This window comes from Austrofundulus limnaeus, unplaced genomic scaffold (genome assembly GCF_001266775.1).
Source record: "Austrofundulus limnaeus strain Quisiro unplaced genomic scaffold, Austrofundulus_limnaeus-1.0 Scaffold67, whole genome shotgun sequence".
NCBI classification, from domain to species: Eukaryota; Metazoa; Chordata; class Actinopteri; order Cyprinodontiformes; family Rivulidae; genus Austrofundulus; species Austrofundulus limnaeus.
This window is the reverse complement of record NW_013952469.1, coordinates 1,160,084-1,173,948: the sequence shown is the minus strand read 5'-3', so window position 1 is coordinate 1,173,948 and position 13,865 is coordinate 1,160,084. Positions and strand designations below refer to the sequence as shown.

Sequence of the window (13,865 nt, the reverse complement as noted above, 5' to 3'; positions counted from 1 at the left end):
GAGTGATACTGACAATGGCAGCGCTGTAGCAGGGGGACAGCTGAAAACGGAGGCCCCCACCAATATATATATAGGACTTTTGTCCTATTCACTTAAAGAAAAATAAAAACACTTTAAAATGATTTCTTCTTATAAGTGTAAAAAATAAAATCAAAGACAAAGAAAAAAACAATAGAAAAGTTTTTTTTTCACCAGGGTTACCTCTACACACAATTAACAATGAATAAAGGTTATTTTTCTTATTTTACTGTCTGACCTACTGGGCTTGGTGACTCTGTGCATCAGCAGAAATGAGCTCTCTAAATCTCCTTGTATTACTATTAGCATGTTTAAATTAATTGTAGCTACGTAGTCCTTGAGTGTTTTGAATAAGAAACAGAATATTGTTGTGATTAATATTAAAGAAGGTACTGCTTGTTAAAAATGGGGTTTTCTGTTTTTACCCTGTGCGTTCCTTTTGTCCATCCAGGAACTCGGCCACACAAATGCACAGATTGTGACATGGCTTTCGTGACCAGCGGAGAGCTCGTTCGTCATCGTCGCTACAAACACACACACGAGAAACCCTTCAAGTGTTCCATGTGCGACTACGCCAGTGTGGAGGTAGATGAATCCTTTTTTAGTAAAGTTTTATTTATAAAGCACCTTTCATAGAAATAGATTCACAAGGTGCTGTACAATCAGAGGGAAATCTAAAATATATACAATCATAACAGGATATACAAAAATTTGGAACAAAAAAGCTGTTAAAGTATCAAGACGAATCCGAAAAATAAAACAAGTAAATAATATCTAGACAAAAATGGGGAGGGCAGATTAAAACATTAACATATTAAGATGAAGGATTTTAAATCAGAACTTAATTTGGCGGCATGTCTCTGAATGGATAGATTGTGGAGTACTGGTACATTTTAGAAAAATACATTTTTGATTAATTGAAATGATTTTGGATGAAAATACAGGCTGTTTGACATATATTAATTTGATGAATTGTTCGGTCAGTAGGTAGGGTTTGGTGAAACAGACACTAAAAGGTCAGGCTGCAGAAAAATGCTGAAATTGGTTAGTTAAAAGCTTGTTTAAAGAGGTGTGTTTTCACATATTTCTTGAATGAATCAATGCTTTCAAGCGTGCGCAGATGGATAGGAAGTTCATTCCAGAGCCTGGGGTCCATGGAGGAGAAGGCTCGGTCACCACGGGTCTTGAGACGTGTGTGGGGAACCATTAGGAGATGTTGATCCTGTGAGCGTTTGGGGTTGAAAGGGGAGATGAGACTTTTAATGTAGTCAGGCGACTGGCCATTAAGAGCTCTGAAAGTGAGGACCAGGATTTTGAACTTGATTGGAAAATGAACAGGGAGCCAGTGAAGCTCTGAAAGGATCGGGGAGATGTGTGAGAATTTTGAAGTTCTGGTTAAGAGTCTTGCTGCAGAGTTTTGTACGAGCTGAAGGTGATTTATCCGTTTCTGGTTCAGACAGGTGAACAGGCTATTACAATAACTTTTTAATTTTAATTTTTTTCTTTTTAATTTTCTTTTTATATTGTTTTATTTTATCGACCTGTACTTTCTGTTTGTTTTTAAGGTGAGTAAACTGAAGCGCCACATTCGTTCCCACACTGGTGAGCGTCCGTTCCAGTGCAGCCTCTGCAGCTATGCCAGCAGAGACACGTACAAGCTGAAGAGACACATGAGGACACACTCAGGTAAAAGTCACATCTTCTTAAGGCATTCTAAGGTGGGAGATATAATCAGATTTGTTTTGGGTAGACTTTCATTTGACTCTTCATTGTGTATTTTGTTCAGATTATTTAACGACATAAAACTGTCTTTTTAACATTCAGTAAGATGTGTTTTCATTCCTCCTAAGCAGATTTTTTGTTGGTTTGTTTTCCTGGTCTGGATAGAGATAGGAAATATAGAAAAACAGTTGTGTTTTCAGCCTGTGTTTTCTTGTATAAGATAAAAATCTAGATTTATTAAGAAAATAATTTTTTTTCCATGTTAGTTGTAAATAAAAGTCAGACATAATGTCAAACATTTACGTAACATACAGTGGGGAAAATAAGTATTTAGTCAGTCACCAATTGTGCAAGTTCTCCCACTTAAAAGATGGGAGAGGCCTGTAATTGACATCATAGGTAGACCTCAACTATGAGAGACAAAATGTGAAAAAAAAATTGGGAAAATCATTTTGTCTGACTTTTAAGGATTTTTTTGCAAATTATGGTGGAAAATAAGTATTTGGTCAATAACAAAAGTTCATCTCAATACTTTGTTGTATATCCTTTGTTGGCAGTGACAGAGGTCAAACGTTTTCTGTAAGTCTTCACAAGGTTGGCACACACTGTTGCTGGTATGTTGGCCCATTCCTCCWTGCAGATCTCCTCTAGAGCAGTGATGTTTTGGGGCTGTCGGCGGGCAACACGGACTTTCAACTCCCAAAGGTTTTCGATGGGGTTGAGATCGGGAGACTGGCTAGGCCACTCCAGGACTTTGAAATGTTTCTTACGAAGCCACTCCTTTGTTGCCCTGGCAGTGTGCTTGGGATCATTGTCATGCTGAAAGACCCAGCCACGTTTCATCTTCATTGCCCTTGCTGATGGAAGGAGGTTTGCACCCAAAATCTCACAATACATGGCCCCATTCATTCTTCCATGTACACGGACCAGTCGTCCTGGTCCCTTTGCAGAGAAACAGCCCCAAAGCATGATGTTGCCACCCCCATGCTTCACAGTTGGTATGGTGTTCTTTGGATGCAACTCCGCATTCACTTTCCTCCAAACACRACGAGTTGTGTTTTTACCAAATAGTTCTACTTTGGTTTCATCTGACCATATGACATTCTCCCAATACTCTTCTGGAACATCCAAATGCTCTCTAGCAAACTTCAGAYGTGCCTGGATATGGACTGGCTTAAGTAGGGGGACACGTCTGGCACTGCAAGATCTGAGTCCCTGGCGTCGTAGTGTGTTGCTGATGGTAGCCTTTGTAACATTGGTCCCAGCTTTCTGCAGGTCATTCACTAGATCCCCCCTTGTGGTTCTGGGATTTTTCCTCACCGTTCTTGTGATCATTTTGACCCCACGGGCTGAGATCTTGCGTGGAGCCCCAGATCGAGGGAGATTAGTAGTGGTCTTGTATGTCTTCCATTTTCTGATTATCGCTCCCACAGTAGATTTCTTCACACCAAGCTGCTTGCCTATTGCAGATTCAGTCTTCCCAGCCTGGTGCAGGTCTACAATTCAGTTTCTGGTGTCCTCCGACAGCTCTTTCGTCTTCACCATAGTGGAGTTTGGAGTGTGACTGTTTGAGGTTGTGGGCAGGTGTCTTTTACACCGTTAACGACTTCAAACAGGTGCCATTAATACAGGTAATGAGTGGGGGAAAGAGGAGCCTCTTAAAAAGAAGTTACAGGTCTGTGACAGCCAGAAATCTTGCTTGTTTGTAGGTGACCAAATACTTATTTTCCACCATTATTTGCAAAAAAATTCTTTAAAAGTCAGACAAAATGATTTTCTCAAATTTTTTTTTCACATTTTGTCTCTCATAGTTGAGGTCTACCTATGACGTCAATTACAGGCCTCTCTCATCTTTTTAAGTGGGAGAACTTGCACAATTGGTGACTGACTAAATACTTATTTTCCCCACTGTAACGTTTATAAGTGATACTTTTTAAAATATTTGAAACAAAACTGTAGCAGGAAATAATAAATTTTCCTATGAATAATTTTATGAAATAATAAAAACTTTTTTTTTATTTTGGTAGAAATCCTCTCCACATTAAGTAAAACTAAAACTACCATATAAACAAATGATTTGTTGGTCAAAGGTATCGATTGTTGTACTTGATGCAGAATAATACAACACATTTCCTGATGTGAAAATGGAAAATTTATTGAAGATGTTGCAGCGGACAACCCAGTTAAATAAAATATGATAAATAAAAAAATGAGTAATAAATAAAGTATGATAAATGTACCTTTACATTCCCAGTATAAAGTGTGTAATAGTAAATTTTCCACATGTTGAATGTTCTTAGGAGAGAAACCTTACGAGTGCTACATCTGCCACGCCCGATTCACCCAGAGTGGGACCATGAAGATGCACATTCTGCAGAAACACACGGAGAATGTGGCCAAATTCCACTGCCCACACTGCGACACGGTCATCGCACGCAAGAGTGACCTGGGTAAAACACACACCTGAGGGGAGGAAGTAGTCCTGCTTTTTACCTTGTTTCACTTTTGATTTTAATTTGTCTGTCAAGGCGTGCATCTTCGCAAGCAGCACTCGTTCATTGAGACTGGAAAGAAGTGTCGTTACTGCGACGCCGTTTTTCACGAGCGCTACGCTCTGATCCAGCATCAGAAGTCCCACAAGAATGAGAAGAGGTTCAGGTGTGACATGTGTGACTACTGCTGCCGCCAGGTTCGTTTCTAACTTCATTCTAACCTGCTGTTAGGACGCTGAGGCGTCAACATTGTGTCATAATGTTTAGTGTTATAGATAAAAAGTGGAGTTACCTTTTATTTCATCTGTGGTTAATTAAAACACAACTTTTACTGTATTTCTTTTCACATTTTATTTCTTGTATTTTTAATTGGAACATGTTTTTCTGTTCTGTGTTGCTTTTAACTTTGCATAAAGTTTGGATCAATTTAATTGGAAAAAAAAGTTCTTTGGTTGTATTTTATTTTTAGTTGCATTTTCTTAATAATCTTTCTGGAGTAAGAAAGTCTGACTTTGTGTTATAGTGAATATCATTTGACATCACGTCTACCTCAGACCCTCCCTACTAATGAGGGTGGGTTTGTGTCTCAGGGAAAATGAGTTGGTTTAAAACAAATATACTCTATAAAATCTTCAAACATAATGTTGAAGTTTCATTCAACAGAAGTGTTTTCATTCAGGGATGTAACGGTGTTGTAATGTAGACTGAACTTGTTTACATTGTGAGAGGATCACATAGTAAGTTAACAATCCTCCGACGTGTTAAAATAAAATCTCATGATTTACTAAACTCTGTTTTGTAATTTAGGAGCGCCACATGGTAATGCATCGCCGCACCCACACTGGAGAGAAACCGTACGCATGCAGCCAGTGTGAGAAGACCTTCAGACAGAAGCAGCTCCTGGACATGCACTTCAAACGCTATCATGACCCCAACTTTGTCCCCACTGCTTTTGTTTGCCCCAAGTGTAACAAGACGTTCACACGCAGGGTAAGGACACACTGGATTAAACTGAGCTCAGAATTAGTAGTCTGGAGCAGTGTTTCCCAAAGTTGGGGTCGGGACCCAAAGTGGGGTCCTGAAACATCAAGGTGGGGTCCTGAAAAAAGTTTCTGAATTAATTAGATTTTTGCCTTCGTTGTTACAAAGGTGTGAGTTTAGTATATTTAAAATGGATAAATGTAGTATAAAAATATTTTTACAATGCCCATGTTTTGTTGATCTGATACAAATGTTTATCATCCAAAAATAGCTGGGGGCACAGGTCTCTGCTGCTGTTATTTTGTGGGTCAAAAGCTGAAAAGTTTGGGAACCACTGGTCTGGAGTATCAGGCAGAAGTTGGACTTTGACCAAAGCAGATTTTTGCCTTTTAAAAAAATAAATCTGATAAAACTCAAAGGAATTAATTTGAACTCTGTTTAAAACCTCTCCACTGTTTGCATTAGATGATTTTTTAAAGTCTGTGGCTGTTCTGCAGCTACTTACCATCATTCATATTAATCTAATGTTGCAGAACAGTGGCCCAGATTGACTACAAATAAACTTTTTGACTTTTTGCATCTGTTTAATTCACAAAAGTCCTCGTTAAGTCAACTTTACATCTTAAACTTGGCTGTCAATCATGCAGAGTCTCTGCTCTGCTGCAGTCTACCCACTTTTAACAGTCCACTTAGCCTCATTAACATTATTGTGTGTTTTTTTAAAGAACACCATGGCTCGCCACTCAGAGAACTGCAGTGGGGAAGTGGAGGATGCAGAGAATGGAGGTCTGAGCCCAAAGAAGGGGAGGCGAGGAAGAAAGAAGAAGATGAGGAGCAGGAGAGATGAAGACGACAGCGGTATTTCAGGAGCAAGTTTTGTTGCGATGCTTTGTCTGCTGATCACATCGTCTAAACCTGTCTGCTGTTTCTCACCGTCACTCAGAGGACGACCAGCCTGAAGCAGAGGAGGACGACGACGACGAGGGCATGGAGGAAGCTGCGCTGCTACAGGAAGAGGATGAGCCTGAAGGCATGGAACTGGATCAAGCCCCCGCTGCCATCCCTGTGCCCGCTCCCGATGAGCCGCCGGTGAAGAGGAAACGAGGCCGACCCCCAAAGAACCCCCCGAAGCCTCCAACACCCAGCAAGTTGATGAAAACTGCCGTCCTGTCACCTGCTGCTGGTGAGAACACTCAGAGTCCACAGTGTTTGCGTTTAGGATAAAGCTCTGCTTCCTGTTTTAAACTGAACGAGACTAAACACAGGTCTAAAGTTAAAGGCTCAGCGTTCATTTGTCTCAGATTCAAATCTAAACTCTGATTTGTTTTAGAATAAACTCCTCTTAAAATGAGAATAAATGGAGTTGTAGCTGTTTCCTTCAAACACTGTAAATGTTAAAATGATAATCAGGCTAACATTAATTAGCTTACAGGTATGTTGGTGCTTGCCTTGTTTCCTATTTACAACAGAGTTTCCTATTTATTTATTTTCCTATTTATTTCCTATTTAGAACAGAGTTTGGCATATCATCTGTGTGTGTGTTAATATAATGTACATGATAAACCCTTTTTATGATGAAATAACAAATATATTTCTAATATTTATACCTAACTACGTAAGAAAACCGTTTCAAGGTTTCTCCAACCCAGAATCGTTGTTGAGCCTCAGAGCTCGTTACTGCCCTCTGGTGGAGAAATAAATGTTATAGAAGGTATTCGTTTGTTATTATTACTAGAGGTGTCAAGTAACTAAGTACAAATACTTTGTTACTTTACTTAAGTAAAAATTTTGTTATTTATTCTTTAGTGGAGTAAGTACTTTCTACTCCTTACTTTTTAAAAATACAAAAAGTATTTAATTTCTATTTAACTTTGACTTGATTTTATTCCATCTTTTCATTGTTCAGAAAATACATAAATAAATAAATAGAAAGAAATTTATCCAGATACACGGAGCCCTTGGACAGAGTGAATTTGATTGTGGTTGGATGAGAAGTGTAAATATAAACCATTCTGACATCCTGTTGGATTGAACTCACTCCATCACACCTGTATGACACAAATCACATCACATCCAGCAGGACAGACTGTAGCTGATGTAGCCTAAATGAAGATGATCGTGGCTGAAACAAGTGTTCTAGTCAGTTCAGTCCAAATTTATTAACATTAACATTTTAATTTAACATTATACTCATTATTGACTTTAGAAGAAAAATAGGGGCGGGGCTTGTACGCTATAGAACCCTGTGGCACAGCCACAGCTTTTATCCTTAATGGCTATTTTAAGTGTTCATTACTTTTACTTTTATACTTTAGGTAGTTTTAAAACCAGTACTTTTGTACTTTTACTTGAGTAAAAAGCTTGAGTTGATACTTGTACGTAAGTAACGAATGTGAATACTTTTGACACCTCTGGTTATATTACCTGTATGACTGGAGCACAGATATCACTTTAAAAACCAACGAGTGCAGCAGCTTCCACTTTTATGACTCGGTTGCCTTTTTACTAGTTTCAAATCTGTTGACGTCTTCAGGTGAAGGAAATGTTGATGCTAACGCGTGTTTGTCGTCTCGTAGACGCTGCCATCATTCAGGACGAGGACGAGGGCACCGAGGCGGTGGAGGACATGGTCCTGAAGAAGGAGGAGGAGGAGGAGGACCCGGCGGGGGGCGTGACCCTGACTGTGGAGGAGGGGGTGTCGGGTGACGTCGGGGTGGAGACTGTGGAGCTTTCTGTGAGTGAGGAAACAGCAGCAGCTGCTGCCAACGGAGATTTAACACCTGAGATGATTCTGAGTATGATGGACCGGTGAAGGCTGCGCACACACACACACACACACACACACAGGTCATAGCAGCCATTTTTAATCGATGATGATGACATAAAAAAAAACACCGCGTACAAAAAGCTGTATGTAAATATTTACACACACAATTTTAATATTTGTTTAAATCAGTCCTAGGTGTGTTTGTCCCACAGCAGCTTCAGCACTTACACACAGATCCAAGCCAAGGCTCCTTCCTCATCTTCACTGCTTTTCTCAGCTTCAAATTATCCGAGTGTGTTTAGCTTCTTCCTTCTCAAAGCCACATCCTGTGTCAGTGTACCCACACTCTGATTACACACACACACACACACACACATATGGCTTAGTCTGAGTAACACCACCTGTATTTTAACACAAACATGGCTGCTTATGAAGCGTCTTCCCCTTAAACCAGTATCTCACAGAGCTGAGGCCTGTTAGAGACTCTAGTTATTTGTTAAATCACATTCCTGAAGGAGCCTCTGAACCGTCTCCAACCATTCACAATCTGTCATCATCAGTGTTGCAGAGGCTCACATTTTCATCATGTTCCAAATTTCTGTTCTAAAACTGTCGTAGTCATGATCTCCTGTCAGAGGCTACAGCCCCAAATGTTGGCTGCCAAGCTGGGTACAATGTGGGCAACCAAAGAACTTGTTACCTGTAGCCTCACCACTCACCAGCCGGGTTTCCGTTCAATTTGAACGCACATTTTGAGCTAACTTTTAAAATGTTGCAAAAAAAAAAAGAAATGCACTTCAACTGGCCTGGATCAGATCCACTAGGCTACGCAAAATGAAGCCTGGTTGCAGCTTTCAGCCGCTGCAGTTAACCATTTCGTAGTTAGAAATTTATCACAAATGTGCATAGTGAAGCCTAGCTGTCTGGGTCACGGTTCAGCCTGGTAAACGCTAAGGTTGCTATGAAAATGTCTTTGTAATTTTACAAATTCAACAAGCTCAAAAAGCCCTTTATATAGCTTAGATATCTATGAAAATTCTCATCTACAATCCTAAAGGAAAGTTCAACACAAATCAGTTTAGAGTAAACACATTGAGGCTGGAAAACTGTAAATTTACCTGTTTAATCAGAGCAATTACAATGTTACAATGGCATTTCCATATCAGCCTCAGCTTTTTCTCGATAACCGCATTAGGTCGTCTTACTTCGTGCATTCGTGATCATTTTTAACTACGAAATGGTCTAACATTTTCGATTTCCATCTTTCTTTTGCACGTTTTGAACAGTTTTTTTAAAAATCCAAAAATCACCTCTAGCGAGCGTGAAAACGTTTTTGCGAATATTGCCGTTTCCATCCACCTTTTCTAATGCAATACTTCAAAATGCATTAAAAACGGTTGATGGGAACACGGCTACTGAGGACTCAGATCAGCAAGACTGCAATGGAAAAAAAATCACAACTTGACGTTTCCAACAGTCACAGCTCAGTGAGACGCTAGCTTTAATTAGTCGCACTACATTTTGCACATTCAGCTGGGACGGGTGGAGCTTGTGACCTGTTCTGTGATGTGAATTAAAGGGGAAGAGGTGAGACTTTCTAGTTGATTAATTTGTTTCATACGGACAGTTTGTGTCTTCAAGCATTTACTGTAAATGTTCTCGATGAAGCCAAAAGGCTGTACAGCGTTTTTAGATTCAGGACAGATGTTACAAAGTCATCCTTTATAAATGAAATGTTATAAGTTTGGGGCTGGGGCAGTGGTGCACACTGAGTTGTGTTTTCTTACCAGTTTCTCCATTTGAAATACTTTTACTGGTACAAAAACGTATTGTAATGTTTTGTTTGATTTATTTAGATGTTATTGTTCTTTCCTAGCAAGCATAAATAATGTTCTGTATGCCTGTTGCAGGTTTGCTCACTAGTTTTATGTCATTAAAAGCAAACTGTCTTTAAAGTAAAGGTGATGATGATGATGTGCTGGGCTCTGGAAGGTTGTAATTTTTTCATCACTAGTCTTTGTGAGGGGGTAGTGGACACAACTAGGAAACAAGATAAGACTTAAATCTAATCAAGAGTGTAGAATTGTCCATGGAGACAGATAACTATCATGATTCCCTCCATTCTGCTCATTTTTGTCTCATCCTGACACCACAGCAGATACAGAGTCAGAGGGTTGTTTTTGTTTGAACCATGTAAAATCTAAGCAGAAGGTAGAGATCAGGGATGAAGTCAGTTTGTTTTGTTCTGTAGGTTTAATGTTGGTAACAGGAAGTCATGTTCTGCCTTAAACATCTTTCCAGCACATTTGTTTTGGCATTTACAATTGATTTTGTTTCTGTACCGGATCTGAATTTTATTTGCCAGGTGTAGCTCCGCCCACAAATATTAAATGACATGTTTTCTGTTTTTATTTTCATTTTTTCTGTAGACTTTGGTCATCCATTCTTGATTAAAATGACTTTACTCTTACCTGTCAGCTGCTTGTTTTTATTGCTTATGAATGTTTTGGTCAAAGATTTATTTTCTGTGGACTTCCTGTTGGTGCACTTCCTGTTCTGGGTTAGTCCAGCTGTAAAAATCACCCTGACCTTTCCACAGCATATATAATTTGTGAACCAGAGGACTCTGGAACCAATCATTTGCTGAATGCAACCTTCACAAATAAACTGAAACACATGCAGAGTACATACTAAATTATTTGTCATTGTTGTCTTGTTCAATTCAATTCACATTCAATTCAAAAATACTTTATTGATCCCAGAGGGAAATTAGTGTTGTTGTAACTCATTTAACTACAAACTAAGCAAAAAAAAAAAAAAAACTAAGCAAAGTTAAGCAAAAGAACAAACTGACCAGGAGTGAGTCTGGAAGTCGGAGCTTACATTTATCTAACGAGTTTGAGTCAGGTTCTCTGGTCCTGCAGCTCTCCTGAGACTGAAGAACCTGACCCAAACTTTAGACAATGATCACCTGATGAGTTTTTCTTAGTTTGAAATTTTAAAGGAGACATGTCAGGCTTTTGGGGAGGGGGTATTATGCAAAATAGACGTTTAGCTTTATATCAAGTTATAATTTTATTCCCTTCATGTTTGAGAAATCCTTGAATGTCCTGTAGCCATGTGGAACTGTCTAAACGTTTGCTGGTACAAAGCTCCGCCTGTTTACACAAAGCTCCTCCCTGCCACCCCACAGAGCACTCCTCCCCTGTAGCATTGTTGTGAAGGCATGCTGAAGTGGGAGTGTCAGAAACGGCAGGAGGTTCTTAAAGAGACAGGTAAATTTTAAAGTGTTTAGATGGATTGTAAAGCAGTCAGTTTTTTTTTATTTATACAGTATTTTCAGAACAACTGAAAGTAACAATTACTCAATCGTAGTATAAAATGGATCTATGTGCCTGGAAAATACATACCGTATTTCTTCATGTATATTACGTAAAATGTAATCCATAAAATCATCCATAAAGTTGGGAGGTAGTATTATACTCGGAAAAGTATTTTTACTTACGTAATTTAACTGAAAAATCGGCAAAATGCCTGAGTCCGGAAATGAGACCGCGTTGTAAAAGGCAGTGGAAGCAAGTTTACCTCTGATACTCCTCTGTTCTTCAGAGCGAGATAATAACAGATCCAGGCAGGTGACATGATGTGAAAAAAAGCAGTCCTGCAGCTTAGTAATGATAACGAACTAATGACATTAGTGTGTGACCGGGTCGCTCCTGGAACAACAACAAACACATGTTCGTCTGTAATGGCTGCCGTCTACCGGTGTTCTGAAAAGTTTTGTATCCCTGAAAAAATGTTTCCCCATCAGAGGGGGCGCTCGCGAGTAGGAAGTAATCTGCTTTTCCCYCACAAGRTGGYYCAAATCTCATGTGAAGTCTCTGACTTTTGTGTTGGCGCCTCCTGGTGGACTATGTGTAAAATGCCAGAATTCATATGATGCTCAAAATCATAGTTTGCTGATATACTGTATATTGTCAAAATACCTTTTAGTACATATGTTGTTAAAATTAAATGAACAGTCCATTGATCATTTTACTGATATGTACGTATAAAGACTGCAAAGGCTGAAAAATCTTAGTCTGTATGAAATTGGAGGTAGTTTGAGGATTCCATTTTTTATGCTTTTTAAGCTAAAAAAAAAAAAAAGGGGGCGTCGCATGATCGTATTATACACTAATAAATACGGTAATACTCCCACCCCCCAAAATTTTTTTTTTCACATTTAACTCCTTCAGCTGGGGTCTATGTAAAGTGGAACTGCAATGCATTGGTCTGAATTGCTCCTGATTGTAACTCCACAAGCCCCTCTTTTACCTCTTTCCTGAAGTATGTCTCAGATCAGCTCGTTTTGAGGCTGTCTCTTTAAATCCAAACAAGAAGCTTCACACCCTGGCACCATCCAGCTTCCAGACCGGTTCATTCCAGTTTAACAGAGAGGTTTACCACATATTTTGCAGCACAGAAATGTTTTTATTCTATTTTTTTATGTGAACAAGGGAAGACTCCATCCAGCCTTACATGTTGGAGCCAGAGTCTGACCCAGAACCAGAGTCTGACCCAGAACCAGAGGAGAGTGAAGATGATGAAACTGTTCAGTTGTAAATACACAGCACACAGAGAGTTAATTCAACTTTTCTGCACTCCTAGACTCTACACAACAGAATGTATTTAATGGCTAAAATGTGTATTTTGCATAAATCTCCTTTAAATGGTATGGAGCCCAAATATGAAGTGAAACGTTTGTAGCTTGTTGGTCTGTGCATATGTTGTGAATTTGTGTATTTTTCAAATTCACTGAATTCTTGCAATTCTTGTGTATTTTAAGGTTGATTAGTTGTGGCAGCCATCTTCATTGACTCCAAAAGTTAATTTGTTTTGTTCTGAGTGTTTATTTAAAATTCACTTAGTGATTTCTGACACAATATATTTTACTAACAGTACAGACAGACACAAGCAACATGCTGGTGAAGAATGTGAGTCATCCAGGACACAGCAAATCCAAAACAATTAAAATAAAATAAAAGCAATTTCCATTATGTACAAACATTGATATACAAAATTTGATATTCTGCCTTCGCCTTCAGTGTTGGACATTTAAAAACAGACGCAATTATTAATAATGTAAAAACAACTAGAAAAATTGATTTTTTTTTTTCAAAAATGCAGCACCAATGCTTAATGCTGAAATACGTTTTGCTGAAAGCTGCTGAAGAAGCTGAATATATTTAATAGCAAAATTGTTAATGAGTTAAATTTGAACAGCTAAAACAACAGAAGAGAAAAATCAGAAAGAGCAAAAAGGAGCTGAAAGTAAATGAAACAAGTTAAAATTAACAGACAAGGGCAAAACAAAACAAGAAAACAAGTATTTGTAATTTATTTTGAAAAATAGCAAAGAAAACTGAAACTAAAATATTTAAATAAAAAAATCTCAAAGAAAACTGAAATTATGACAAAAAGGTGAATTTGGTATTTGGCTGATGAATCATCAGAAATTAGCTGAAATTAGCTGAAAGCAGTTGATAGAAGCATGGAAGGCTTAAATTAACAAAAATGAAAAGATGGAGGCTCCCCTGCAGGATAAAAGGCGTTTGAAGCCCCCTGGTGGTCAGATGTTGTAATAACACATTGGTATTGGCTGCGGTTCTCTCAGATCAAACAAAGCCACACATGAAGACAACAAGGTGCAGCTCTGTGTGTAAAAGCTGGTCTTCTAAACAAACATGTTTCATTTCATAAAGAGTCAAACGTGTCAGATATTTAGGCCCTGACTGAACATTTCCTCTGCAGTTTGTTTCTCACAAAGTAGAACAGGATATGACAAACGTATGTGCAGGATGAACTGTGTGTGTGTGTGTGTGTGTGTGTGTGTGTGTGTGTGT

General features: G+C 38.8%; 1 protein-coding gene across 1 annotated transcript; it reads left to right on the top strand.

Annotated features, from left to right (window-relative positions):
- Positions 1 to 469: 469 nt before the first annotated feature.
- LOC106518862 (transcriptional repressor CTCF) lies at positions 470 to 10,450 on the top strand (the record flags this gene model as incomplete). The annotated part of the gene is given in 8 exon segments (XM_014010286.1): positions 470 to 603; positions 1,584 to 1,704; positions 4,041 to 4,190; positions 4,269 to 4,429; positions 5,040 to 5,222; positions 5,939 to 6,071; positions 6,157 to 6,396; positions 7,790 to 10,450. Coding segments are annotated over 8 exon segments (1,358 nt in total), but the record flags the coding sequence as incomplete, so codon positions are not given.
- Between the last annotated feature and the right edge of the window lie 3,415 nt (positions 10,451 to 13,865).